The following is a 25,302-nucleotide window of genomic DNA, read 5'->3' as shown; positions in this document are numbered from 1 at the left end:
TTAAAAGAATTTTAAATTGAAAAAACTGTTATTTATAACATAAAACTATACAGAAAAAAAAATTCTCAAATGTAAGTTTCTGTTTGGAATTATTAAGAGAAAAGAATTATAAATTGAAAAAAAATTATAATGTGAACAACAAAAATTAAAATTATTTTTAATTCTTTTTTCTTCAAATTTTTTATTTAAAAGTAACTTTTTGTAAAATATTTTTTTATTTTTTTATATAAAAATAATTTTTTCTTATATCCTTACTATATATATCTATATAAGAATGGTTGAGCGTAGAGTGGTATATCCCTACTATATATATCTATATAAGAGTGATTAAGCATGGAGTGGTGGGGGTATGGAAATTACGTGTTGTAGCAGTTTCTTATAGTATAATAAAATATTTTAAAGTAAATTTGTTTTATATATTTTATTATTATAAAATTAAATATTATCTGAAATTATTAAAAAATAAAAATACTAATAATATAAGAAAGAAAATATTTTTAAGAGGTAAAAAGTTACTTGTGAGTAAAAAAATTAAAGAGAAAGAAATTAAAAAAGAATTTTAAGTTGAAAAAAGAAAAATTATTTATAATGCAAATCAAAACTAAGTTTCTGTTTAGAATTATTAAGAGAAAAAAATTTTAAATTGAAAAAAGATTTATAATGTAAACAACACAAATATTTAAAAAAATAAAAAATAGTTAAACGGACATTAAACGTATGTGTTAAAAAATACGTATAAATCGTTTTTTCTTAAAAAAATCAATTATTTTATTACTAATTCGAAATTTTCGATAACAAGTTAATTTTAAAAATTTGTCGACGATTGTACGAATCATAAATGTTTTACATTCTCTCGAAATTCATTTTGAGAACTATATCGTAGAGACATCGAATGATCTAAATAAATATCGAAAATAGTTAAACGGACATTTAATGTATGTGTTAAAAAATGTGTATAAGTCGTTTTTCTTAAAAAAATTAATTTTTTTTATTACTATTTATTATTTTTTCGCAACATTTTTCTCAATATATCATTTTGCTCCAAAAAAATTATGTGGTATGACGTAAATTTTTTTTAATTATTTAAAATTTCATTTTTTTCGAAGTGGGGAGTAAAAATGACGCGTTCCTCCGTGCATAGAGTGCATGGATATTTTTTTTTACATTATTATAGATATAAAAAACAAAAAAAAACTATATCATCGTAGTTGGATATATCTAATAATTTTAGACAATATTTAATTTTATAGTAATATTGAATTTTTTAAATTAAATTTATCTAAATATTACTTTAGATTAAATATTAAGTCAAAGTTTTAAGTATATTTCTTTACATAGTAAAAAGTAAAAAAATTAAAAATTAAAAAAACTAAAAATTTAAAAAAAAAAATATATATATATATAAGGTATTAGCTTTTATTTAAAAAAGAAGAAAAAAATAGAACGCCCAAAGACTCCGTGCACGGAGACCTTGGTCTCCTTGCACTCCAGGTCTCCGTGCATAGAGAGAGAAATGAATATTTTTTTTTACTTATATTTTTGTATTCATTTTCAGGCTCATTAAGGGATATCAAACGAAATTGAAATATACATTCTTAATATCGTTTTGAAGTACTCGTGGCATCGTATTGCACGCAATTAACAGTGTGTGAAACGGTCAATCATAGCAAATGTTACGGGATGTCAAAGTAGGCATTTTCAAATTATATTTCGAAATTTTCGATAACAAGCTAACTTTAAAAATTCATCGACGATTATACGATAGTCGAATCGATAAATGTTTTACATTCAATTGAGACTCATTTTGAAAACTATATCGTAGAGACATCGAATGATATAAATAGATATGAAAAATAGTTAAACGGATATTAAACGTATGTCTTAAAAAATACGCATAAGTCGTTTTTCTTAAAAAAATCAATTATTTTATTACTATTTCGAAATTTTCGATAACAAGCTAATTTTAAAAATTTATCGACGATTGTACAATAGTCGAATTGATAAATATTTTGCATTCTCTCGAAACTCATTTTGAGAACTATATCGTAGAGACATCAAATGATCTAAATAAATATCGAAAATAATTAAACGGAGATTAAACGTATGTGTTAACAAATGCGTTTTTTCTTTAAAAAATTAATTATTTTTTCTTTTTAATTCTTTTCTCTTCCAAATAAAACATAATTTTTCAGTTTTAACGAAAAAGTTATTTGTAGATTAAAAAATTTCAAGAGAAAAGAATTAAAAAAATTATATATAGTGTGTTCTCCGTGCACAAAGGATTATTCAAAAAAAAAATTTGGTACTTTTCTGTTCTCTATTTTCATACGCTATGGCCGCGCCTTTTCGAATCAAATCATTTGCTTATATTATTATATTATATATATAGTGTAAAAGAGGCAATGTGAATCTATGTAACACACAACTTTCCATACCTCCCGTCTTACTCTGTGCTGACCACTTTTATAAGTAAAAAAAAAAAATCACTTTTAGTAAAAAAAAAAATTAAAAATAAACATATTAATAAAAAATATTTCTAATATATGTAAAAATTACTTATATAAGTAAAAAAATTTGTTTAAAATTATTTAGAAGTAAAAAATAAAATAAAGTTATGAAAATTAAATGAAAAATATATAAATATTATTTAATTAAAATTGAAAATTTTACTTTATAAATAATTGGTTTTTTTATCAATTTATTTAAATTTCTTTTTAATTCTTTTCTCTTTCAAATAAAATTTATGTTAATTTTTTTTAAATTTTTTTGCCCTACCAACTTGGAGTGACTATTGTATCGTCCGAAAAATAGGCTTGCTGTTAAGGTTCTAATTCTTACACCAACAAGGGAGTTGGCCATCCAATAAATGCCACTTCAAGTTATTTTACGTGCAAACATGAGTTTGTTATTTAAATGTTTGTGTATGTGGATATTCTCTTTCAATTTACAACTGCATGTGTTATTTTTGAACTACAAGTATAGCCTTTCGAATCGAAGTTGCTAAAGAAAAGTATTTTGCAAAATTCAATTTACAACTTATTTGCAATATCAGAATAAAAAAAATATCTTCATCTACATTAAACAAAAAAATACAATAAATAATTAAAAATAAATTATCGTTGACATATATACAATCACAACATTTATTATACTTATTTATAAGAATAAAAATAAATTATTATGACATAAAATATACAGTCGACCAAAAGATGAGAATCAAACAAACATTTCTTATTTCCAAATACTTTTTGTACAATCTATAAATTTTACGCTAATAAAATCAAAATAAATACAAAATTCGTAAAACTCACGAGACGCAAACTAGTCAAACATGTAAATTACGAATTTTACTTATATTTCTTTATGTTAAATTAAAAGGAATATTTGTTTCATTTTTCAGCAATTATTGAAAATGTTGATATAACTAATGCTTAAATGTAACGTCAGAATTTATCAATATATTCTTTTTATAATCTCATTCGACGAGAACATATATAACTAGTTGTGTGTTTAAACGTAATTCTTCGAGCCTCATTCTTTAAATTTCTTTCTCGGATTTATTTTTAATTAGAAATTATCTCAATAAAATAAGTTTATGTGTAAATCTAAAATTATTTCTTACTTTTTAAACTCACATTCTCTAATAAAATCTCAAAACGACATGGCTCATTCATCCTCTCAAATTTTTAGCACTTGAAGAATCAGGCATATAGTATCATAATTGTAAAGATACACTACCGACTTACAAGATTTTTTCAAGAAATTGGTGTGATTTCTTGTTGCTAAAATTCCAGAATTTTTTGGAATTTACGTCAAACCTCATCTTTATATGTTTGCTGACATATTGGAGTATATTTTAGAAATGAATAATGCCCTGAGTACAGGGCACTATTTATATAGGGGCCTTACAGGCCCCTCACTGTAGAGAGCAGGTCGATGGGTCCAACCTGTATTTAAAAAAAAAAAAAAAATCGCATGGGCTCCACCCCTTCTGTTTGTCCTAGCAGAGGCTCACAGGCCTCTGCCCCGCTCGTTAATGCTTCTCGAATATGAAGCACTTGTTAGGAAAAAATACAATATGAAATTAAAAATATTGCTGGAGTAATATAAAATAATGGAATGAAACATATAGTAAATAGAGTAATAATAAAATAGAAGAAATGTGGTTGTTGATCTCCCGCCCCCCCCTTCTCCAACATTGTAGTGTATAAACGATTGAAAATAACTGAGTAGCATCTCGTCACTACTTTAAATGACTCTCGGGATGCTCATTTTAATCACCGAGCTAAAAAATAATTATCTAAACTATAAAAAACAAAACTCTTGAAAACAAAAGGAGAAGAGAGAAAATTAGAGGGGAGAAGAGAGCCCTCAAAGTTTGACGTGTGTAATGAGAAGGAGGATACCTCCTTATATGATACTAGGATAAGAAAGAGTTTCAATTCTCCATTAATTTGTATTAACATAAAAATGTCACAATAGCCATTAAGGTTTTGTAACCACAATTCAATTAGAAAAATTATCTAGGAAATTGAAACATATTACATTGGTTGTTATAATTGTCATTCACTTCATTTTATATTTGAATTTTCTCCAACAGCACTGCCATACTTGAAAATTCCTCCACCGCCATGAACCCCTTCCTATATGTGTTTGATAGATAAAAAGAGAAAGAGTGATAAGAGAGGAAAGCACACAGCTGTGTGTATGTTTGTGGAGTGAGGATTTTATTGTATATTACTAGTGTCCTTTGTGAGTGTATCCAAAATTCTTTAAGTTTATTTCATTAATAACATTCTATTTTGCTTTGTTTTCAAATTCAACACACTGCATTTGCATTGAACCGTTTTCTTTCTCTTTTTGTTGGTAGACAAGGAATGTGCTGTCGAGCAGAGATTTAAAAGCAAAATTGAGTTGTTGTGGGCATTCCAAGAGAGCTCCCAAATCTTTTGTTTCATGTTTGTCCATAAAAGAATTTGTGCTTGATTTTATGTCACACCATTGGTTGTTTTTCTATTATACAAGGTCAAATGAGTTTACTGATCTTGCTGCGATCTTCTTATATGGTTTTTCTCTTGGACTTGTTATAGTGGGATTGTTGATATACAATCATCGTATTTAAAGCGTGGGTAGTTAAGTATCTAATTGTGGTTCTTTAGATCGATCACAAATTCTTGACCCTATCCTTGGCTTTGATGTGGGCCCAAATTTATAACTTCTAGATAAAATATTAATGTGTGCATCTTGATAGACAACTTACGTGCATTGCATGTCCTTCAACTAGTATATTTGGAGTCTTCCTTCACACCGCCAAGTTCGCTTCTCCGTTAATCTAACACGTGAATGCATAGATGTCCTCTAAAACAAAAGAAAGTTCAATAATTAATTTGTTGTAGAAAGAAATTAGGTGATTAGAGTACAACGATATCGTTAGGTCCAACAACATTTTTAACTCATGTTTTTTACGTTTTTCTATTTATGAATTAAAATTTTTACTGAAGCATCTCTCAACTTACTTTTGAGCCCAACGTGACACAACTTCACCCACCGCAACTCATAAACAACTAGTTGACACGATGAGACAACTTGTCATTAACATTAACCAGTTTTTTGAGTTAAAAACAAGAGTTTACATAAAGTGATTGTCTGATTGATGAGCTTATAAATCAACGTGCTACAAAGATAAGTTGCCTAACTAGAAGGTCTCGAGTTGAGTTATGAAAAGGTTTTGCCTAGAAAATTGGAATTAATATTGAGCAAATGAGGTTTTCAGAGTTGGCATGGGACAAAGTTCCCATAATGCTTCAATATTTAACAATCCATGATCATATGCAAATCATGTTAATACCCCCTTTTTTTGTAATAGAAGTTTTCAAAATGCTAAAATTTATTATCGATTGTTGGGAAATTATCCCAATACTTATTGAAATGACTATCTACGTCCGTTATTACGCCTATTTTCACTTACTTTAACCCTACTATTTTCACTGGAAAGTGTGTTCAAATTTGTTCATTTAAATTTATTTCTCCTTTTCTCTTTACATTTCAATTTCTTTTTTTTTCTTGATTTGATTTTATTTGAATTTATAATTTTTTATTATTTTCAAATTTGTTCCTCTTTTTACCCCTTTACAGATCGTTTTTGAATTATTGTTTTGCAGTCTATCGCTCTTTGATATTTATATGGCATTGAATTTAAAACCTAATCTCAATTCCCAGCGTGGAAGAGCAACCCAATATAGAAGTAGCAATCCTGTAGGAGAACAAGAGCGGGCAAATCCCTACTATTTCATTTTTTTCAACCACCGCCTGCCCTCCCAAATTACCGCCGGATAAGTAAATTTACATCGCCGTTGAATTGAGGGATAGATACACGAATCAGAATCTGTTTCTTGGGATATTTACCGCAATTGAATTTGCAATACAGAAAATGAGGGATAGATATTTCACAATTTTGTATCCACTTCTCGACGGATAACCTTCGAAAAATTAATCGGATGTGCAGATATCGCGCTTCAGATTTCCTATTTTCGTTCAACAATTGGATGTATCAGTAAAATAATAAATATATAGAGAGGTGGGAATTAAAGGTTAGTATCAGAGTTTTCATCTTTATATTCACAATTTATGATTATTCATTTACGGTTTCGTGTCCTTTCTTGTTAATTTGTCTATTTTTGCGTCTAGGGTTTCGTCAATGTGCATTTATTTTTTCTGTTCTTTTTCCTTACCCACTTCATATGGACTATATCTGTAATAAATAAATTCGAATTGATACAAATTTCCTCTTTTAATTTTCTACTAACTGATATGTATGGATATATTATATGCTAGCGAGTTTCCTTGAATGCTCCCTTAATTGGGATTTAAAACTCAAAACCTAATCCTGTGCCTCTTGTGCACTGAAATACTTGGGTTTTATTATATATGATACCACATTGCTTTTTGCTGCAGCCAACGAGCGAGTGAAATCGAAATAAAGAAATGTCCTTCCAAGAAGAAGAAATGGACTATGCTGCTGGCGATTATGAGATGGGAGAAGTAGATGAGAATATGTATTTCACTGGTCGTATAATGGGAGACACGGAGTCTGACGAGGAAGATGAGGATGAATACGACCATTTGGTCTGTTCAGTCTATGCGTACAAGTTTGCATATTTGCATTCAGCCCTTGATTTATTACTTCTAGATTTATTTGTTAGTTTTTGTCTTTGGCTTTGCCAGTGGTTATAGGAATTAACTGATTTATGTGATTAGGACAATAAGATTACGGATACATCTGCTGCTGAGGCTAGGAGAGGAAAGGATATTCAAGGAATTCCATGGGAAAGGCTAAGCATTTCCAGGGAGAAGTATAGGCAGACTAGACTAGAACGGTATAAGAATTATGAAAATATACCCCAATCTGGAGAGGGCTCAGAGAAGGTAACTTTCAGTTTTACATGGTAACAGTCTGCCACCTTAAGTTTTTTTCTTCTCTTAAATGATGTATTGTAACAACTACTTCTGACTCATTTTTTCAGGAATGCAAGCCAACTAGGAAAGGTGGAGTTTTTTATGAGTTCTGGCAGAACACAAGATCTGTGAAATCAACTATCTTGCATTTTCAAGTAAGATGAGGTCCTTTGAAATGCTTCAATTGACTTGTTGGTTTTGAATTCACTCCTAATATCAGTTGCAAGTAGGATTTTAGCTTGTCTACATACAATTTCTATAAATTTATTCACGAATTACTTTTGGCTTTAATTGCAGTAAAATGCCTTGCTCAAAGAGCTGTATAAGTATATGATCAAACATAGCAGGATAGGCTTTTTTTTTTTTGTTGGGGGGGGGGGGGGGGGGACTTTGCATTGATCTGTGTCGTGAAACAATTGAGTCATGGTTTATGTTGATAGAAGAACTGAATGTTTGATTGACATCTTGAAGGCAATTGAATGTAGTATAGGCTAGGCGTTCTTAAGGGAAGTTATTAACTTATTGGCAGACCTGAGGTATGAATATGCTGGAAGAGTGAGTGATTATGAGTCCAGCTGGGAGGTTTTTTACTATCCACAATGTTTCTTTATTGTTACTCTTATATTACCCGTGCGCACAGGTGATGAGGGTGTGGGCACATAGAGAATGTGCTACTAATATCAAATTGATCTTAGAAATGCGTGCTGTCATATTTTCACATGATGCTATAGTACCTTGTGAAACCTGGAGGTCCAGTTTAAGTTAATATGCTGGAATATGATACCAGTTATGCTAAGGATGAATAGTCCAAGATTAGAATCATGTGATGATTTATTTGCACACTATTTGGTGAAATAGACTTAAATATTGGACTTCTTCTAATATCAATTTAGATTATAGTATGGTGGGATTTTTGTCTTAGAAGAGTTTCATGAATGTAATTGTGTTTATTCTTTTGACATTGAAGCATATATGCGTTGGATTAGACTTTTTCTTATTCATAATTATGTCTGACATTGCAGTTGAGGAACTTGGTTTGCTCTACGTCGAAGCACGATGTTTATCTCATGTCACATTACTCTATCATTCACTGGTCTTCATTAAGTTCCAAGAAGACAGAAGTTCTTAATGTCTCTGGCCATGTAGCACCGTGCGAGGTGCATATTTCTCATGAGGATTGGCTTTCAGTCATTTTGGTTCATGAGTTTGATGGTTCTTCTCTGGCAATGATAATATATGGAGTTTGGGATCTGGACTTACTTTCTTTTTCTGACAGAAACACCCAGGAAGTTTACTGGAGGGATTTACTCAGACGCAAGTTAGTACTCTGGCAGTGCGCGACAATTTATTGATTGCTGGGGGATTTCAAGGGGAGATTATTTGTAAGGTAATTCTATCTCTTGAAGTATACTTTATCTGCAGTATCTGTTCTCATTTCTCAAATATGGTGTATCATGGGAAACGACGTGTATAACATGACTTTTAGCATGTATCACTTTCTCTATTTGAAGTCTCTCATTTTCATATGATAAGTTTTAATTTTCTAGGTGTCTGTCTTTCTTCATTTGCAACCTTAATATATAAAAAGAAAGATAACTTTTTTTCTTTTCTCTGATAGGCGGAAGTGATAATCACGGACTTATATGTTTATGGACTGAAGTATTTCATGTTTAATGCAGTATCTGGACCGACCTGGGGTTACCTTTTGTACCAGGACAACTTATGATGACAATGCAATCACAAATGCAATTGAAATCTATGACAGTCCTAGGTTAATCTCATTCTCCTATTTAATGCCGACCCACCCCCTTTACATCTATCTTTAAATTTATACTGGGACTAATTGGCTTTAAATCACTATCAGTGGCGCTGTTCATTTCATGGCTACAAATAATGATTGTGGAGTACGAGTCTTTGATATGGAGAGATTTCAGCTTATCAAGCACTTCTCTTATCCTTGGCCTGTAAATGTAAGTTCAGTTTCTTTTCACTTGTGTATACCTACATTTGATGTACTAAAGAGTTATTAACTAATGTTTTCTTGGAAAGTACAAATGTAACAAGAAATCTAGAAACTGCATACAAATGTGTGTTTTATTCCTTTTTTCCAATTTGTAGGTTTTCTGCTGCAGTATCNTTATTTCCGTGCTTTGTGTATATAACCAAAAAAACATTGGACTGATGGTCTAAATATTGAGCCATATTACTGTTCTAACTTTGATAAAGATCGATTTATTCGTGTCTGTTGATGGTATTATTGAACTTACTGCTGTGCGAGTGTTATGGATGCTGATCTTCTGCTGCAATGAATCTCATAGTTAGTGCTGTTAGAGTTGATAGCTTGGAGATGATTAACAAGACTTGGGCTTATTTTGTTTTGACACGAGATTATGTATGCCTTGTATAATGTGCCCAGTGGCATATGTCCCAGCAAGTTTAAATGGATAAGCTTTATATTTGAAATTATTTATTAGCTGTGTATATTAATTTTTACCCCTCCATTTTAAGAGGTAATGACGATCATACTTTCTGTGTGGTTATAGTGCAGATTGATTTTTTTCCCACTTTGAAGTATATAAGGATACGGCATTCTGTGTGTTTATATTGCATGTCCATTTTGATTGGATATAACGATCATGCTTTTGGTTTGTTTATAGCACACCTCTCTGAGTCCAGATGGCAAAGTGGTCGTTATTGTTGGAGACAGCCCTGATGGAATGCTGGTGGATTCTCAAACAGGGAAGGTAGTATCGCTGATGTTAGATTTATGAAACTAATTGGACTGTGGAAAGATCTGATGTAAAATTTTGGACCAAGTAGCTAACGGGCTAGGAACTTTTTCACTTATTGACTCTTTTTTTTATTTTAGACTGTCACGCACCTACGAGGACACTTGGATTTCTCTTTTGCTTCTGCATGGCATCCAAATGGTCACATCTTTGCCACTGGAAACCAGGACAAGACTTGCCGTATATGGGATATTCGGAACGTTTCAAAGCCAGTTGATGTACTAAAAGGAAATCTAGGTGCTATTCGATCAATCCGTTTCACATCTGATGGGCAATTCATGGCGATGGCTGAGCCAGCTGATTTTGTTCATGTCTACGATGTGAAGAATGGTTTTGAGAAAGAACAAGAGATTGATTTTTTTGGCGAGATCTCTGGACTTTCTTTCAGTCCTGATACAGATTCCCTCTTTATCGGAGTGTGGGATCGCACTTATGGTAGCCTTTTTCAGTACAACCGATGCAGGAACTACTCATATCTAGACAGTCTAATGTGAATATCATTTGATTTGTTTGCTTACATTGTTGGAGCAAAACTTTCTCATAGAATGACACTGGTGAAATATCTCGTGTCACATTCTCAAGAAAGGAGCCTGAAGGGTGGCTCACTTACAGAATAAGACTGTTGTCTCCTCAATTAATGCCTACTGGTGTTGCATAATGAAGCTTGGATTGCATCTTGGTACAGCCACTAATGAAATTTTCATCTCAGCCCAAGGCAAACTTCGTTCATGGAAATGTCACTTCATTGGCAATTGATGTGTGTGTCGAAATTTCTACTGTGTCGTTAAATTTCTGGAATTGATTGGGAATTGACTGCTTGCTACTAATGTAATACTCAAATGAAAAATCTTTTAGTTTGGTATGAAACTACACATTTGATGATTTTGCAAAGTTGGAGAAATTATATGAAAGATGCTTGAAAGTTGTTAATCTGTAAGTTGCTCAATAGCGTAATTCATTCGAGATGTTAGGGGAATGTGTTTGTTATTAGCTCATGCTGGCTAAAATACTGTCCGAAATCTTGCATTAGCCTAATATACTACAGCATGTGAGCTCCCAGGCCCCATTTTGGCAAAATCAGGCACCTTTTGTTTCAAAAGGGAGTTGCAGATTTTGTTCTGAATTGTAGGTATGTTAGGTGGAGATCAATTTTAAGTAGATTTTGCACTAATATGATTGCGAGACCAAGCGTGACTGATAATAATCATATGAATCTCTTGGTCGGAATTTTGACGCAGCATAATCACTGTGTGCTACTCGATATATCCCTGTTTATAATTATCTAGGAAAGAACAAGATTCTATATAGGGGAAAAAAACTCCCAAAGCTCGTTGTCTAGGCAGATCACCTGTGGGCATCACCCTAGCCTTGCAAACTGTGATTAAACAGGAAACAATATATTTTTCTCTACTTACTTAAAATTTTAATCTTGCAGTCTTCTTCTGTTTGGTTCTCCAATTCATTATTATCCTGCAGATAGTTTAAAATGCTTTCTTCTTCTGCTTCTAGCTGCTGCATACACTCTTCAAAAGCTGCCACTACTTCTGGACTAAACACTGAATCATTTGGATCTTCTCTTCTCACAGGATTTACTATGTTATAGCTGCCAAATTTTGGAGTAACGTAAGTTCCAGGAGAATAAACTTGCCCCTCTACATGGAACCATTGCTTAAGCCTTGCAATGGCAGGAAACTCGACTGGAGACATGTCAAGTGATCTGAGTCCTTGTGCAACAGCCTTCCTTTTCCAACCAGTCTCGCGCTCAGCTCCTTCTTGAAATAAATTCTCAAATTCATCTGATTTTTTCGAACTAGAACTCGGATGCTCCGAGTCAGATTTGTTCTTCATAAAATCTTTAGCATTTCCATGATTGTTGCCATCATTGCAATCTTCATCCATAGATTTAGATGTGTGTGCATTCTCATCCAGTGAAGACTCATTATCTTGAAAGGATTCTCCATCTCTTGTGCTGGACATATAAATTCTCTTTAGTAGGGCATCGTATTCCTCAACCGTGTGAAAGCTTCTAGAGCCTCCGGTATTCTTATCTCTCCAATCTAATTTATTTTCACTGAGCCCCTCAATCTGAGGATCTTGCATGGAAAATTCTTTATCCAGTATCATCTGACAGCTTTTCGACCTTGACAATCTCCCAAAATCACTCATTCGAATAGCATGTCGGGGAAGTAAAGAGTTTTCAGCATCTGCTTTTACTTTGGCAATATCAGAAGTCTCATTAGCAGTTTTGGGATCTCTGTTTATAACTTCATTTGTAGTGTGTGCAGAATAAACAAAGGCAAGAACCTGGTCGTTGGTATTGTGGGAAGTTAACAATTCTTCCCACACGGGAATGGATTTGGATGTTCTTTGAAATCCATAATTCAACTCTTCTTGAAAGCTTAATGATCGAGTGACTGCTTTCGAAGGTAAACATCCCATTGTACGACTGCCTTACCTTGTGTTGGTAGATGGAATTGATCAGAACCTCGACAGGATCAGCGATTGGCCACGTCGTTTACAAAGCTGAGATTAGACTGCATTATCTGTATAGAGGGAAAATGGTGAAACCAATATCTGGGAGTATAAATCCACAAAAATTTATAAATTTGTTAGGTAAAAACAAACCTTATGATTTGAATTCAGCTACTGGTATAAGTTTTTTTTGGACGGTATTCGGAATTTTTGGTGCCTCAGGAATACCTTTGACCTTTAAAGTCCCCTGAAACATGCATATCTGGTGAGAAATAGGGAGACAAGATTAGTTTATGGTGGTTTAAAAATTCAGCAGAAAGCAAAACTTTTTCGTTTTTAATGATTCTTCGAATTTTACACTGGGCTCAATGCTGTGCCCATCGATGCATCTTTCTTATGATTAATTCAAACAACTCGATCTTCACATGAATCAACTAAAAGTTTTTCTCTTCATTTTACTCTAGGTACAAAATGAGAGACAGAAAAGTTTAGGATGATGATTATTTTCATGCCTTTTCTGGTTTGATTCCTTTACAGGATTACCCAACAGAGCTTCTCAGATTATTTTTCCTTATTTGATCTGGTTTATTGTTAGATCTACTAGACTACGAGAAAGACAAAACACGTACAAGTTTAGATGATTCAGAAACTATCTGCTAGCATACCTGCTAATTGGCTATTGAAAATGCTTGCTTGTAATAGAAGGAAGCTAGCAATGGAAGAAATGAGAGTCCATTGCAACTAATATGGCAGATATATGAATGCAGCAAACACCAGTGGAGTCAATTTCTTGGTATCTTTTGCTTGAGAGATGGTGGTCAAGACCTCGAAATGGTTAGATGTTCAATGAACAAATTATAATTCTACGTGTTTTTCGAAGACTTACAATAAAGGCTGTGGGGAATGGGCTGTGCTATTGTAACAGGGACCGTCACGGCCCCTGTTTGAGTATCAGAACTCGTAGGGAAGAGTTAAGAGATATCCACCTAGATTCTGCAAAAAGTTTTCAACTTTTGAGACAGATTATTTTGGAATTTTAGGGGCATTTTTAAGAATGTTTAATTTTAAAGGTATGAGTTGAAAAGTGTCCACTTATTTGAATTTAGTGTCAATTTATCTATTATGCCCTAAATGAAAAGCTACATTTTGAAATGATATTTTTGACATTTTAAATGTCGTTCTCGACATTTGATATTTTTATCAATTTGTCACGAATTTTGATAAGTGACTTCCATGAAAGTTACATTAAAATAATATTTCTCGACATTTTATATGTCATTCTCGACATTTGAATACCGTTTCATTTGTCTATAATAACATTTCATTTTGAACATGACGTTTCTCTACATTTAAAAATGTCGTTCTCAACATTTCTGAATCAATGAAAAATATAGCATTTATTGTGATTTGACATGTATACTTTTTGAAATAAATATGGCAGGTTACGTGTCAAAATTTTATTGACCAGTAACAATATTGCAAAATGTCCATTTTTTTGTTTTAGTCTGGAATTATAAATTGTTAATAAGGATATTTTGGTTTAAATTTTTTCAAATTAGATATTTTTGCAATGATGGATATTTTTACAAATGATTAGATAAAAATGGACATTTTGTGAAATTTCTTCTTATATTTCTTTTGATTGTTAAATATTTCTCAAAAAGCTAATCATGCCTTAGCATTTCACCTTTTTCGTATTACCTGAATGCAATGTACTCGATTCATCATAAAGAAGAAAAAAATAAATGAAAACAAAGTTGATAACGTTCATTAGATGTAAATGATGATCCCAAAAGTCAATAATGTTGACAAATGAAGCCAATAGGGCCCATATTTGCCCCCTTTTGACTTTTTCGAAACTTCGTGATTTGGAGCTCCTATGAAGTTGTTTTGGTTTTTGTTAAATCTTGTAATTGTTAATAATTTGTGACTAACAATGTTTGACTAAATACAACAGTTAAGAAATAGCACTTGGTATTGTCAAAAATAGTACATGAGGTTACACGCAGAGCCGTACCTCCTAGGGATGGCAACAGGGGCAGGGTGGGGCCTATCCCACCAAACCACACCCCGTGCCTCGCGAGACAATTTTTTGACTCGTTTGTTGCTTTGTTTAATTTTTCATTTCTTATATATTTTTATTTTTTTTATATTTTCAAAATTTTGAGTTATGTCATTATTAGAGAATAAAATATAAATTTAAAATGAATTTTTAACAAATGAATTATCTAAAAATAAAATTATTTTTAATCTTTTTTTTATCCCCTTCACGGGATGGGTTCAGGGTGGGGCATCCTCGCCCCATGCTGCCCCATGCCCTACCCTACCCTGCCAACCCGTTCCAGGCGGGTTTATTTGCCCCATTTGGGGCCGTGCCTCATTGGAACAGGGCAAGGTGAGTTTTTTCGCTATCACTAATACCTATGTTTTGCAGGCTTGATGTGAACTAAATCATTTCAAGCAATCAATTTTATTTTTCGTTTATTAAAATTTTACGAAACTAAATTTATTAACTTAAAATAACAATAAAACAACAAATAAAATAAAATATTCAAAATATTTATATTACAATCAAATGGTTATGCGAAAATGTTATAAACAATCACTTAAATACAACTTGTCTTGCAATTTTAAAGGCAAAGTTATCAAATAATTTTAAATAACTGAATTGTTCAACAATTTCTTTTTCAATGGATAACATAGTCAATCCATTTAATCTTTGTGGTCATATAGTTGATCGGAAATAAGTCTTAATCAATTTTAACTTGGAAAAACTTCTTTTTGCTAATGCAACTATAACCAATATGGCTAGCAAAATCTCGTAAGAAATGCAAGCATTCGAAAAATAGCTATTTATTTTCTTCAAGTAATGTAGCACATTAATTGTTCTTTTTATTTCTTTAGGTAAAACACACTTCAAGACTGTCAACTTCTAGCATAAGTTATCGTCAATAATATCTAAATATCCATTTTGCTTCAAATATTGTCAAAGATTTTCACAAGATTTCAACAAGCCGTCAACATGCATACTTTTTAACCTCTCTAGATTAAACAAAAATTCATGTCTTCTCATAATGTTTACAAAACGAGTTTGAAGTAAAGATCGAGCTTGATCAATTACAAAGAGAAAATAAACACCTCTAAAAGATTTTTCAACTGATTGTATTGTCTCTTCATTGTCGCTTTTATCGAATTGTTTCTTACTTCGAATGTTGTGTTTTTCGCTTCAATTTTCCATTTTACTTGCCACTTGTTAGCTTCATTTATGGTACTAGCAAACCCAAATTATCTGTAATCCTCGAAAAACAAAATAAGTGCTTGAAAAGTTTTATGTTTTCTTGAATTTTCCATAGAATACAGTAGTTATAAACAAAAGTTTATCCAAATTTCTTGCGATATTACATGCTAATTTGTCAATGCATGTGTTTTACAGCTTGAGTTCTAGAATTGTTTCTTACTTCGAATGTTGTGTTTTTCGCTTCAATTTTCCATTTTACTTGCCACTTGTTAGCTTCATTTATGGTACTAGCAAACCCAAATTATCTGTAATCCTCGAAAAACAAAATAAGTGCTTGAAAAGTTTTATGTTTTCTTGAATTTTCCATAGAATACAGTAGTTATAAACAAAAGTTTATCCAAATTTCTTGCGATATTACATGCTAATTTGTCAATGCATGTGTTTTACAGCTTGAGTTCTTTAATGAATAGATGAAAATTTAAAATATGAAACATGTTATTGAAATTTAACAAAAATTAGAAATCGTACCAATTTTTTGATGAAAAAAATTTAGAGACAAAGAGAGACCGCACTGAAAGAATGGTTTCGGCAAGAGAGAATCAGAAGATTAAAGATTGAGAAGAATACAATATGCATGTGGACTTTATTCTTTAATTTGGGCTAAAAAGTGGATTTGATAAAAAAAAAAAAAAAAAAAAAAAAAGTGGAAATTTCACAATTTCATACTTTAAAAATTCACAATTCTAAAATAAGATGGGTAGTTTAACCTTTAAACAATTAGATATTTAATTGTAATTAATATTTTTTAAAATATATATTTTTACTAAATATATACTCCATTACACACACAAATCCTAATTAATTCTCAATATTCTCTCTCTCCACATTTCTCTCTCGTCTCACTCTCACTCTCTCTCTCTCTCTCTCTCTCAAGAAAACGTAGGAGTTGCTAATTTGTTTGGTGTTGGCGGATCTGCACGGGTGTGTGTCGTGTGGCAGTGTGTGGGAAGATGGTGTTTGGTAGGTGGATGTTGTGTGGTGGTTGCGTGATGGTGGCAGATCTATGCAGTCGGAATTTGCATGGTGGTGGCAGATTTGCATTGTGGTGGGGAAGATGTGGTGTGGTCGTTGCGTAATGGTGGTGGATCTGCTCGGGGTGTGTGTGTGTGTGTGTGTGTGTGTGTAGTGTGGTGGTGTGTAGATGTTGTAGGGTGATGGTGTGGTGGTGATATGTTGATTTTGTTCGGTGCCGCGATGATGTGTTGATTTTGTTTGAGACAGTGTTGTTGTTGTAGGGTGATGGTGGTGGTGATTTCGACGGTGATGATGGCATTCGTGATGTTGGAGGTAGTAGTTGTTTGGTGATGGTCGCAGATTAATTGGTTAATTTGTGACCAATGTAACCAATATGAAGGATAAGTTGTGACAAAAAATAATGTGTGATCTAAAAAATTTATAATTTGTGATTGTTTAATAATTTGTGACTAATAATATTTGTCATTTGTGACTTATAAATAAATTGTGACGTATAAATTTTTGATTTGTGATCAACGAACAAATTTGTGACCTATAAAAGTTTTGAATTGTAACTGTAAAATAATTTGTGATATTAAAAATTTTGATTTGTGATCGAAAAATAATATGTGACTAATTAAATTGTGAATATGTGATCAAATTGTATAGATTCGCGACCTTAATATATTTAATTAATAAAATATATAATTAATTAATTAAATTATAAATAAAATTTAATGAATATCTGATTTTTGAAATTTGAAACTTGTTTTCTTACTTTGGAAATGAGTAATAGTTGTCCTCTTAATTATGAAATTTTCCCTTAAAAATGTACATTGACATATATCCATGGATTGGGCCTAATATTTTTCAATACTTTAAAACTAACTAAAATGTAGGCAAAAGTAATCCTGAAATATAAATTCGACGAGCAGATACTTGGACTATTTTTTTTTTTTTTTTTCCCCTTAAGATAATGTGCTTAATGATTGCCGACACTCGCCTCTCAATATTATAACGTTCAATTTGGTAACAGTATCACTCCATGATAAAAGAACTGTGAAGCAGACACCGTTTTATACCATCTTTGAATGAAGCTGAACTTTTAAAAGTGAAAGCCGTATGTATGTATTTTAACCAGCAACTCCATATGTACAGAAGAGTGTTTCACAGAAATGCACTTAGAAATTATACATTTTGGGGCCGATGTTGTAATAAAAAAAGCCAAAAAAATCACCCACCCACCCCAATGTTGTGTCTCTTCTGTGGTGTTTCTGTGTGTACAGTTTCTGCACACACAGCACTGCTCATTTATAACAACTGCCGGAAGATATGGAAAAAGCCATGTGTATAGAATTTTTTTCACATAGCATTTTTTTTTGGTTTTGCTAATTGCCAATGAAAAAATGACAACTGTGTTTCTGTGAAAGAAATTATGGAAGTGTAGCATAACTCGGAAGATATATTTGGTCTAACATTCTACATCTGAAAAGGAAAACAAACATGTTCTAGAAGACCGCAAACAAATGTCGTGTTTCACTAAATTATATGTTACTTGTTGCTTTCTGATTAAAAAATAAATTGAAAAGATATATGTTCATGCTTATAGCCAATTATACGAGCTAGCGCGGGGTGCTTGTGCCAAGACTATTGATACCTCTTTGGTCCCAACCCAAGTTTATACTCGAACTATCCTAACTCCCAAGCGAATAATTCTCGTTTTATTTTCCAAAATGGGATTGAAATCTTTTCAATTTCCTGCCATTTTTAATATCGATTTGCTAATCTATTCCAAGTTCAAAGGCTCATTTTCGACTTTTACTTCTTATTCACTTACTTTCGACTAACTAAATATAATAAAATCACCTCCTTGCGAAGTAGAATGCCCTCAAGCTTAGAACTTCCATAATCTACTAACAAATTCCATTTAATTGATCGAAGTTATTCAAAACCAACTTATATAACCATCTTCTATCTCTTCAAACTTCCGCCATGATGCTTCACTATCTTCTAATAAACAGTTGTGAGACTTTATAGCAGTGGGACACTAGAGATTTGTATCCCACCCGTACAAGTATCATGTACTCATCTTCACGAAAGTAAAATTATATATAATATTATTTTTCTTCATCCAAGTGGGAGTTGCAAATTGACTTGTAGGGTACTTTTACATTATTAAATATACATTTATTCATCAGTAATCTTCTAAAATATAAAATCTTACACACAACATTCAACTTAAATGTAAAATTCCAGCAAAGGGATATCAATCCACTGCTTTTTTAACTGTTTACTAATGACAGCCTCCGGTTGCAAATCCAATTCTTGAATTGGAAAGGTCATAAACAACTTCAATTGTCTGCTGTTGTTGGTTGCCTATAATGGCGACTTCGCTAGGATCAGAATTCTTCGCAAATGCCAAACATGTCGTACCTTTTTCGACTTCTAAAATAACGTTGTGTGGCGCCAGATCAAGATCAGCACCACCATTAAAGATCAATTGAACCTTAGGTACAATTTTTGATATCTCGACCGAAGTCCCTTTGAAACACGCATCGAGTATGGAATACGCTTCTGTAACTTGATACTTGGACGATATGATGCGAACTAACTCCTGTCTAAGGACCTTATACACTGATGCGGTTAGGCGCGATATGGTTGTTCCCGAGTCTATGATCGTAGGGACTCGGTAGCCGGATGCTGCCACGCCCAGTTTACGGCCGGCTACTGATATAGCTGAGAGCTTTAGAAAGTACAAGGTAGGATCCTGAGGTTCAGACAACATCGGAGTGAACTTGAACGAGGACAAAGAAGATTTTCCGAAGGAAAGAAACCCTCCGCTGCCAATTTTTCCTAGGGGCGTATTAGTCGGGAGACAATAAGAGAATAAACTACCATACTTGGGAGACAATTGCGAAAACATAGATAACTCGTTCCGCGCTAGGCCAAATATACCGGCGGATTTTCCAAATAGGCCTTCATTGTCTTGCCCGCACCCGAACACAAAGTTAGGCAGCGCCTGTCCCGTGCCTAGGCTCAGTGAATCTCGACTAAGGTATCCGATGGAACCAGACGTGTCTCCATAAGTAGATATGTATATGCACACGTTCGAAGAAGTGCAGCCGGGATCGTTGAGAGTTGCTACTTCCAGTGCAGAGCACTGTCTTGTGTCACACGATAGCTGCTTATAAGTCCTTGAAGCAGAGGGATTGAAATAGGAACCGATTTGAGGATGGCAATACACTTTACACGGCTCGCACTGGATCCACGAGAAGGAGCTCCCTGTATCGACAACCACGGGATAGTATGTTGGTGGAGTTCCTAGGCCTACTTTGGTATAGTAATTTGCAATACCAAGTGACACCCCAGGATTCAGAGGAACATTGACAGATTTTGGATCAATCAAGCGTCCCAAATCAGCTGCTGTCGTGTTTTTCTTTGCGAGTCTAGAATTTAGGAACATAACTCGAGTCCTGTCCAGAGCAAGAGCCTCGGAAAAGGGCAAGGGAGTCTCAGAAGTCTGGTCTGAGTCTTGCCTTCCTTGGACATGATATAAAGGCAGGTGCAGAGCAGGGTGTTTATGTTGATCAACTTCTACAAAACAAGAAATAAGCGATAAGACTCGAAGACGTAGATTCATTAAATCCATGACATATGATCAGGCGTGAAGTTAAGTCGTAAATGAGAAAAAGCATAGACCAACCTCGAATTTCTCGAACTGATGATGTTCTTGCAAGCAAGAGAGTGAAAAGCAGAGAGAAAATCAACATCATTTCCTCAAAACTCCTTACAAGTGCTTCAGAATTTGTACAAACAGTAGGAATTTATATCAAATCAACAGCTAATTTGGACGAGGCAGGGATGACGTTTCAAATCGAGTTGTGGGGTTCGCAGTACAGCCTTGATGGAGATGAATAACTATTTTGTTGAGACATCTATTTTGCTTTAATTCAGGGACCCATTTCATTGTCTCTGGAAAAGATGATTTTGTGATTTGTGTAACAACAATGATGAATAATATATAATCAACCAAGAAGAAAATAAGCAGAGATTTACGTGGTTGCTTCGATAATTGGGCTACATCCACTGAGCGAAGCGACTACGATTTTATTATACGAAAAATAGGTTTACGTCATACTTACGATCTTATTACATGAAAAACAATGTTACATCATACTAATCCTAGCTCATACAAGACATTAGGGCTCGTACAAAATTTAAAGGAAAACTCCACAAATGCTCTTGTACCATACCGCTGGACACTCCCAACCTAGAATTATGCTATTTGTACAAACTTGGTTTACAAACTATGTGTTGACAACATCTGAACCAATTATTTCAAAAACAAATTTTCATATTAATGACCTAGATTTTGCCAACATTTAATATGTAAATTAACTTTGTAAACAAATTTTGTACAAGTAGATCAATTCCCCAACCTAGCAATTGTCTCTCTCACACACAATAATTGACAAGCCAATGTTTTTAAGTCACGACAAGGTCATTTCAGCCTGGAAGAGAAAATGGATCTTTACACTTGACGCCGATAATTGAGGTATTGGTCACATTTCTCAGTTATCTTGATTCGTATTTCGATTTGATTCAATAATGTCTTGACAAACAATGTTTTCTTCTCAATAAATTTTTCGGTGTATAATCAATCAAATCCTATAAAATCAGTCAACGTTACTAGATTTTGATTGGTACACGTATTAGTGCAAGGTATCGACAGTGATCAGTTTGTAATAAACTCATAATACGTAGCTGCATTANCTAGATTTTGATTGGTACACGTATTAGTGCAAGGTATCGACAGTGATCAGTTTGTAATAAACTCATAATACGTAGCTGCATTACATGGCATTACATTAACCATACAAACATTTTCACTATTTGTAGGAGAAACAAACTTTGACAAATTCCTCAAGGAACAAATTAAAACAAGAAAATGCAACATAAAATCAAGAAATAAATAAACAAAATATTATCATCCGCATATAAACAAATCAAAATCATTACAAATGTTTAATGTCAAGATCACGGCCATAAAATGGGTAAAATCACACCTTGTGCTTCTGTAGATACTCAAAAAATTTATAATGAAGAGAGGCTGTTGAAAATCCTAGTAAAATCGGTAGTTTTTGGTACGAGGTCATAAGAAATTTTAATACAATAAACGCAGCTGTAATCTTGCAGGATCATCATGATATTTTTCATTACAAGAAGATAGCATGTAGAAGTCTTATTTTTACATTACAAAAGCTGGGTCAAAGCCGTTTGTGTGTTTGTTCTAACAATCATGACTCAACGTCGGAAAGCATTGCCTTCGCTTTCTGATCTTCCCTGTAAATAATGTGTTCGACGACGAACACTCTCCTCTATGGTGGAGCTTCCTCCCTTCTCAGCACCATATATGCTCTTTTGAGCAGCATCAAGGAAGTTCCTTCCCAGAGAAGCAGAGTCATGAATGGCTTCCCGAGCATCATTCACCTCTGCTTTCTTTAGTCGTTTCCATCTTTGCTCTTCATGCCTAACAGCATCCATTTCCATCTCCCGCAGCCGAGCAGCTCTCTCTTCTTCAGAAAGCTTAACAGAAGTTCGACGTCTATTATTTGAGTCATGCCTTGGTGGTTTATCAGAAGAATCGAAATGGCTTTTCCTGTCATGACGGGATTCCACATGTCGGTCTGAATAATATTCTTTACATTGAGAGTCATTATAAGTCCTCTTGTTTCTATGTTGTTCTTCATTCTTGTCAACTTTCAGATAATGGTCACTAGATCTCCGTTCTTTGTCGTCCTGGTGATAATTTCTCTTTCTATAAACGTCCCCTTCAGTTGAGTCTTCATCCTGATTCCGGGATGATTTATGTGAAGGCTTGTCATATTTTGAGCCCTTGTGATGACTTGCATCTCTTCTTTTGTCCTCTGGCAAAGTGGTATCTTTGGAGTCGGAGCCACTTTCTGACGATGAATGTTTCTGATGTTTAGACTTCTTGTGGTGATGCTTTTTTCTCCCTTTCTTCTCATCTTTCGTTCTATGATTCTTTTCCTTGGGCTTCTTAGCTTCCACCTGGAAAATGATAAGTGGTCTGAATCAGTTAGCGTTCTACAAAGCTCCTGAGTTGTGCACATCAACGTAACACTGCAAATTCTCTCAACAGGGAACATGCTACATTCAATAGTACAGTCTCCACGAAACAAAATCAAAGGTCTTTGGATCTAAATGACAAAAGAATTAAGAAAGAAAATTCATTTTTCCAAGGAATCCTTTTGAGTGATGCTACTTGTATAAACTTGTGTACAAATTGGTTTACAGATTAATAATGTGGATAAGATTAACTGGCTTGATTTTATTTCCTTCTCTTTTTTCCTCTTCCTCTCTCTTCCACATCATCAATCTGTAAACTAATCTGTACATGTACACATAGCATTACTCATCCTCTATGTATGAATATTAGGAGCACTTTTACTAGTGGGATGCCAAAGGTTACAACTCATTTACCAATCAGATATTCCCCAAACAGAAACTCATGGAAAAGGACCTCAAAGTAAAATCACTACTAATATAGAAGTCCGAGTATAAAACAATATATGCCATGGATCTTTTCGCAGTTTAAGCCCGAAGCAATAGACTGTCAGTTTCCTTTTCTATCACCCACATGCCACAACTTGTAGAACCTTGAAACAGAAACCCTTCCACCCAACCAACACACACGTCAACATTTCAAGACGTGTGTATAATTTGATACGGATCATCTCAAGGGAAAGCAGGCTCAGTAAAGAATTACTTTCAGAGAAATCAGCTACGTCAGAAAAACATGGCATGGAAATATAGAAATGAGTAAGATAAATACAACTAGATGTTCATTCTGATGGAAAAAAGGCTGCAGATGTGAATAACTTCTCTTCAATTAAAAATGGAACTAAAAGAAATCTAATGCAATACAATAAAGGGGATTAAGACGTCAGATTCACCAGAATAAGCTTTACTTCTGCATTACAATGGTTAGTATGGTAAACTGTTTCATACAGTACCTTATAGGTCATACTATGGCATTCCGATCCATGTCAGCAAAAAATAAACAAATTATTGAAGTTTGATGCCACTAAACATAATCCTAACTACTTGAATTAGCAAAAATATTTCGACCAGAGCATGAGTTATGATATAAAAACAACATATTCACATTTTATCATTCTTTAGACATCACATGAATGACGTGCAATACTGATCTTACAGATTTTCGAATCATGGCCATCTGGACGGGGTTATTCTTCACACGAGCAAGAGCTTCCTGCTCTCTTTGACGAATCAAAAGCAATGGATCCGTGTGCAATTTCCTCCACGCATCATTAGCAGCTTGTGGTTTCTCCTCAAATAATGCTCCCGGTGCCGACGACTGCTGCTGCTATAACATTAGCAATTACCATATAAATTAACGATCCACATAAAGAGGGAAAAAACTCAATCTGCAATTCAAAGAAATTACCTTAGTGGTGGCAGCCGAAGAGGAAGAGGCAGTGGTATCAGGATCAGTCCTTGGTAAGGATTCGAGTTCTTTAAAACTAGAACCCCCTTTCCCAACAGCTAATCCTGAATCATATAAAAAATCCAATCGCTCTTGCTTCCTGCAAAATTACACTTTCATGATTTCAAATTAGCCAGCGCAAAATTTGAAAAATACAAACGATTTTCTTAATTAAAATTTTCTATTAAGGAATGGGAAAAAAAAAAAAACCTAATCCCTAATTTGAAATTTCGAACCCTAAGCGCATAAAAATTTGGGAAAATTAGTTAGAACTTACGGGACAAGTCCAGCTTGTTCCTGAAGTTGGCGAAATTCGGAACGCTCCCGTTCCTCGTGAATCTGCTTGCGAAGCTCCTCAAGCTTTTTCTGTTCGGCATCATGCTTTTGCTCGGCTTTCCACACGTTTTCGATGTTGCGGAGGCTACCCGTGTGCCATCCCTTCTTGTTCAGAAACTTCAGAGCCATATCGAAGAAGTCTTCCGATTAATTTCTTGCGAGTTGCAATCGCTTCGAGAAATTTTCTCTCTCTGCACTGTAATTTGTTTTCAATCAAACAATGAACGAGAGCCGTGGTGTTGGGAAATACATGAAATTGGCCCAAATAAATGAGGGATTTTCCAAAATAATCTTTGAGTTTTATAAACATTTTGAACTACCTAAAACACTCTTTAACAAATATTAAAAAATAACCCTTTATCTAATAAAAATCTTCTATTTAAATCTTTAAAAAATTTAACAAGTAATTTTTCTAAAAATTTGTGAGAATTATTAATGAATAATTATAAAATAGAAAAACCCAAATA

The 25,302-nt window shown here is 33.5% G+C and overlaps 4 protein-coding genes across 10 annotated transcripts; 1 reads left to right on the top strand and 3 right to left on the bottom strand.

The window, feature by feature from the left end:
• The first annotated feature begins 6,146 nt into the window (after positions 1-6,146).
• LOC111368191 (uncharacterized WD repeat-containing protein C2A9.03-like) lies at positions 6,147-11,174 on the top strand. Of its 2 annotated transcripts, none has more exons than XM_022989439.1 (10): positions 6,147-6,590; positions 6,955-7,125; positions 7,267-7,425; positions 7,524-7,610; positions 8,478-8,612; positions 8,732-8,842; positions 9,135-9,226; positions 9,320-9,425; positions 10,113-10,199; positions 10,325-11,174. In XM_022989439.1, exons 2-10 carry the CDS (start codon positions 6,985-6,987, stop codon positions 10,736-10,738), a joined length of 1,332 nt encoding a protein of 443 aa, XP_022845207.1. In that variant the 5' UTR covers positions 6,147-6,590; positions 6,955-6,984; the 3' UTR covers positions 10,739-11,174. The 2 variants fall into 2 exon arrangements, with proteins under 2 accessions (XP_022845207.1, XP_022845206.1); XM_022989438.1 differs by having other exon boundaries at positions 6,148-6,590; positions 7,258-7,425.
• Positions 11,175-11,297: 123 nt separating this feature from the next.
• On the bottom strand, positions 11,298-13,818 carry LOC111368192. Of its 4 annotated transcripts, none has more exons than XM_022989440.1 (3): positions 13,382-13,818; positions 12,870-12,978; positions 11,298-12,787 (listed from the first exon to the last, which is right to left on the bottom strand). In XM_022989440.1, the coding sequence occupies exon 3, from the start codon at positions 12,681-12,683 to the stop codon at positions 11,652-11,654; it is 1,032 nt and encodes a 343-aa protein (XP_022845208.1). In that variant the 5' UTR covers positions 12,684-12,787; positions 12,870-12,978; positions 13,382-13,818; the 3' UTR covers positions 11,298-11,651. The 4 variants fall into 4 exon arrangements, with proteins under 4 accessions (XP_022845208.1, XP_022845212.1, XP_022845209.1 ...); XM_022989444.1 differs by having other exon boundaries at positions 12,870-12,963; XM_022989441.1 differs by having other exon boundaries at positions 12,870-13,818.
• Positions 13,819-19,068: 5,250 nt separating this feature from the next.
• LOC111368188 (aspartyl protease family protein At5g10770-like) lies at positions 19,069-20,868 on the bottom strand. Of its 2 annotated transcripts, none has more exons than XM_022989436.1 (2): positions 20,672-20,868; positions 19,069-20,559 (listed from the first exon to the last, which is right to left on the bottom strand). In XM_022989436.1, exons 1-2 carry the CDS (start codon positions 20,739-20,741, stop codon positions 19,262-19,264), a joined length of 1,368 nt encoding a protein of 455 aa, XP_022845204.1. In that variant the 5' UTR covers positions 20,742-20,868; the 3' UTR covers positions 19,069-19,261. The 2 variants fall into 2 exon arrangements, with proteins under 2 accessions (XP_022845204.1, XP_022845203.1); XM_022989435.1 differs by having other exon boundaries at positions 19,074-20,562; positions 20,672-20,829.
• A 1,073-nt stretch (positions 20,869-21,941) lies between these two features.
• LOC111368187 (pre-mRNA-splicing factor CWC25 homolog) lies at positions 21,942-25,115 on the bottom strand. Of its 2 annotated transcripts, none has more exons than XM_022989433.1 (4): positions 24,777-25,115; positions 24,461-24,599; positions 24,209-24,379; positions 21,942-23,040 (listed from the first exon to the last, which is right to left on the bottom strand). In XM_022989433.1, exons 1-4 carry the CDS (start codon positions 24,962-24,964, stop codon positions 22,273-22,275), a joined length of 1,266 nt encoding a protein of 421 aa, XP_022845201.1. In that variant the 5' UTR covers positions 24,965-25,115; the 3' UTR covers positions 21,942-22,272. The 2 variants fall into 2 exon arrangements, with proteins under 2 accessions (XP_022845201.1, XP_022845202.1); XM_022989434.1 differs by having other exon boundaries at positions 24,209-24,376; positions 24,777-25,114.
• Positions 25,116-25,302: the final 187 nt, after the last annotated feature.

The sequence above is a fragment of the Olea europaea genome, chromosome 18 (genome assembly GCF_002742605.1).
Source record: "Olea europaea var. sylvestris chromosome 18, O_europaea_v1, whole genome shotgun sequence".
Lineage (NCBI taxonomy): Eukaryota > Viridiplantae > Streptophyta > Magnoliopsida > Lamiales > Oleaceae > Olea > Olea europaea.
The sequence above is the reverse complement of the archived record's forward strand: the minus strand, read 5'-3'. Positions and strand labels throughout refer to the sequence as shown.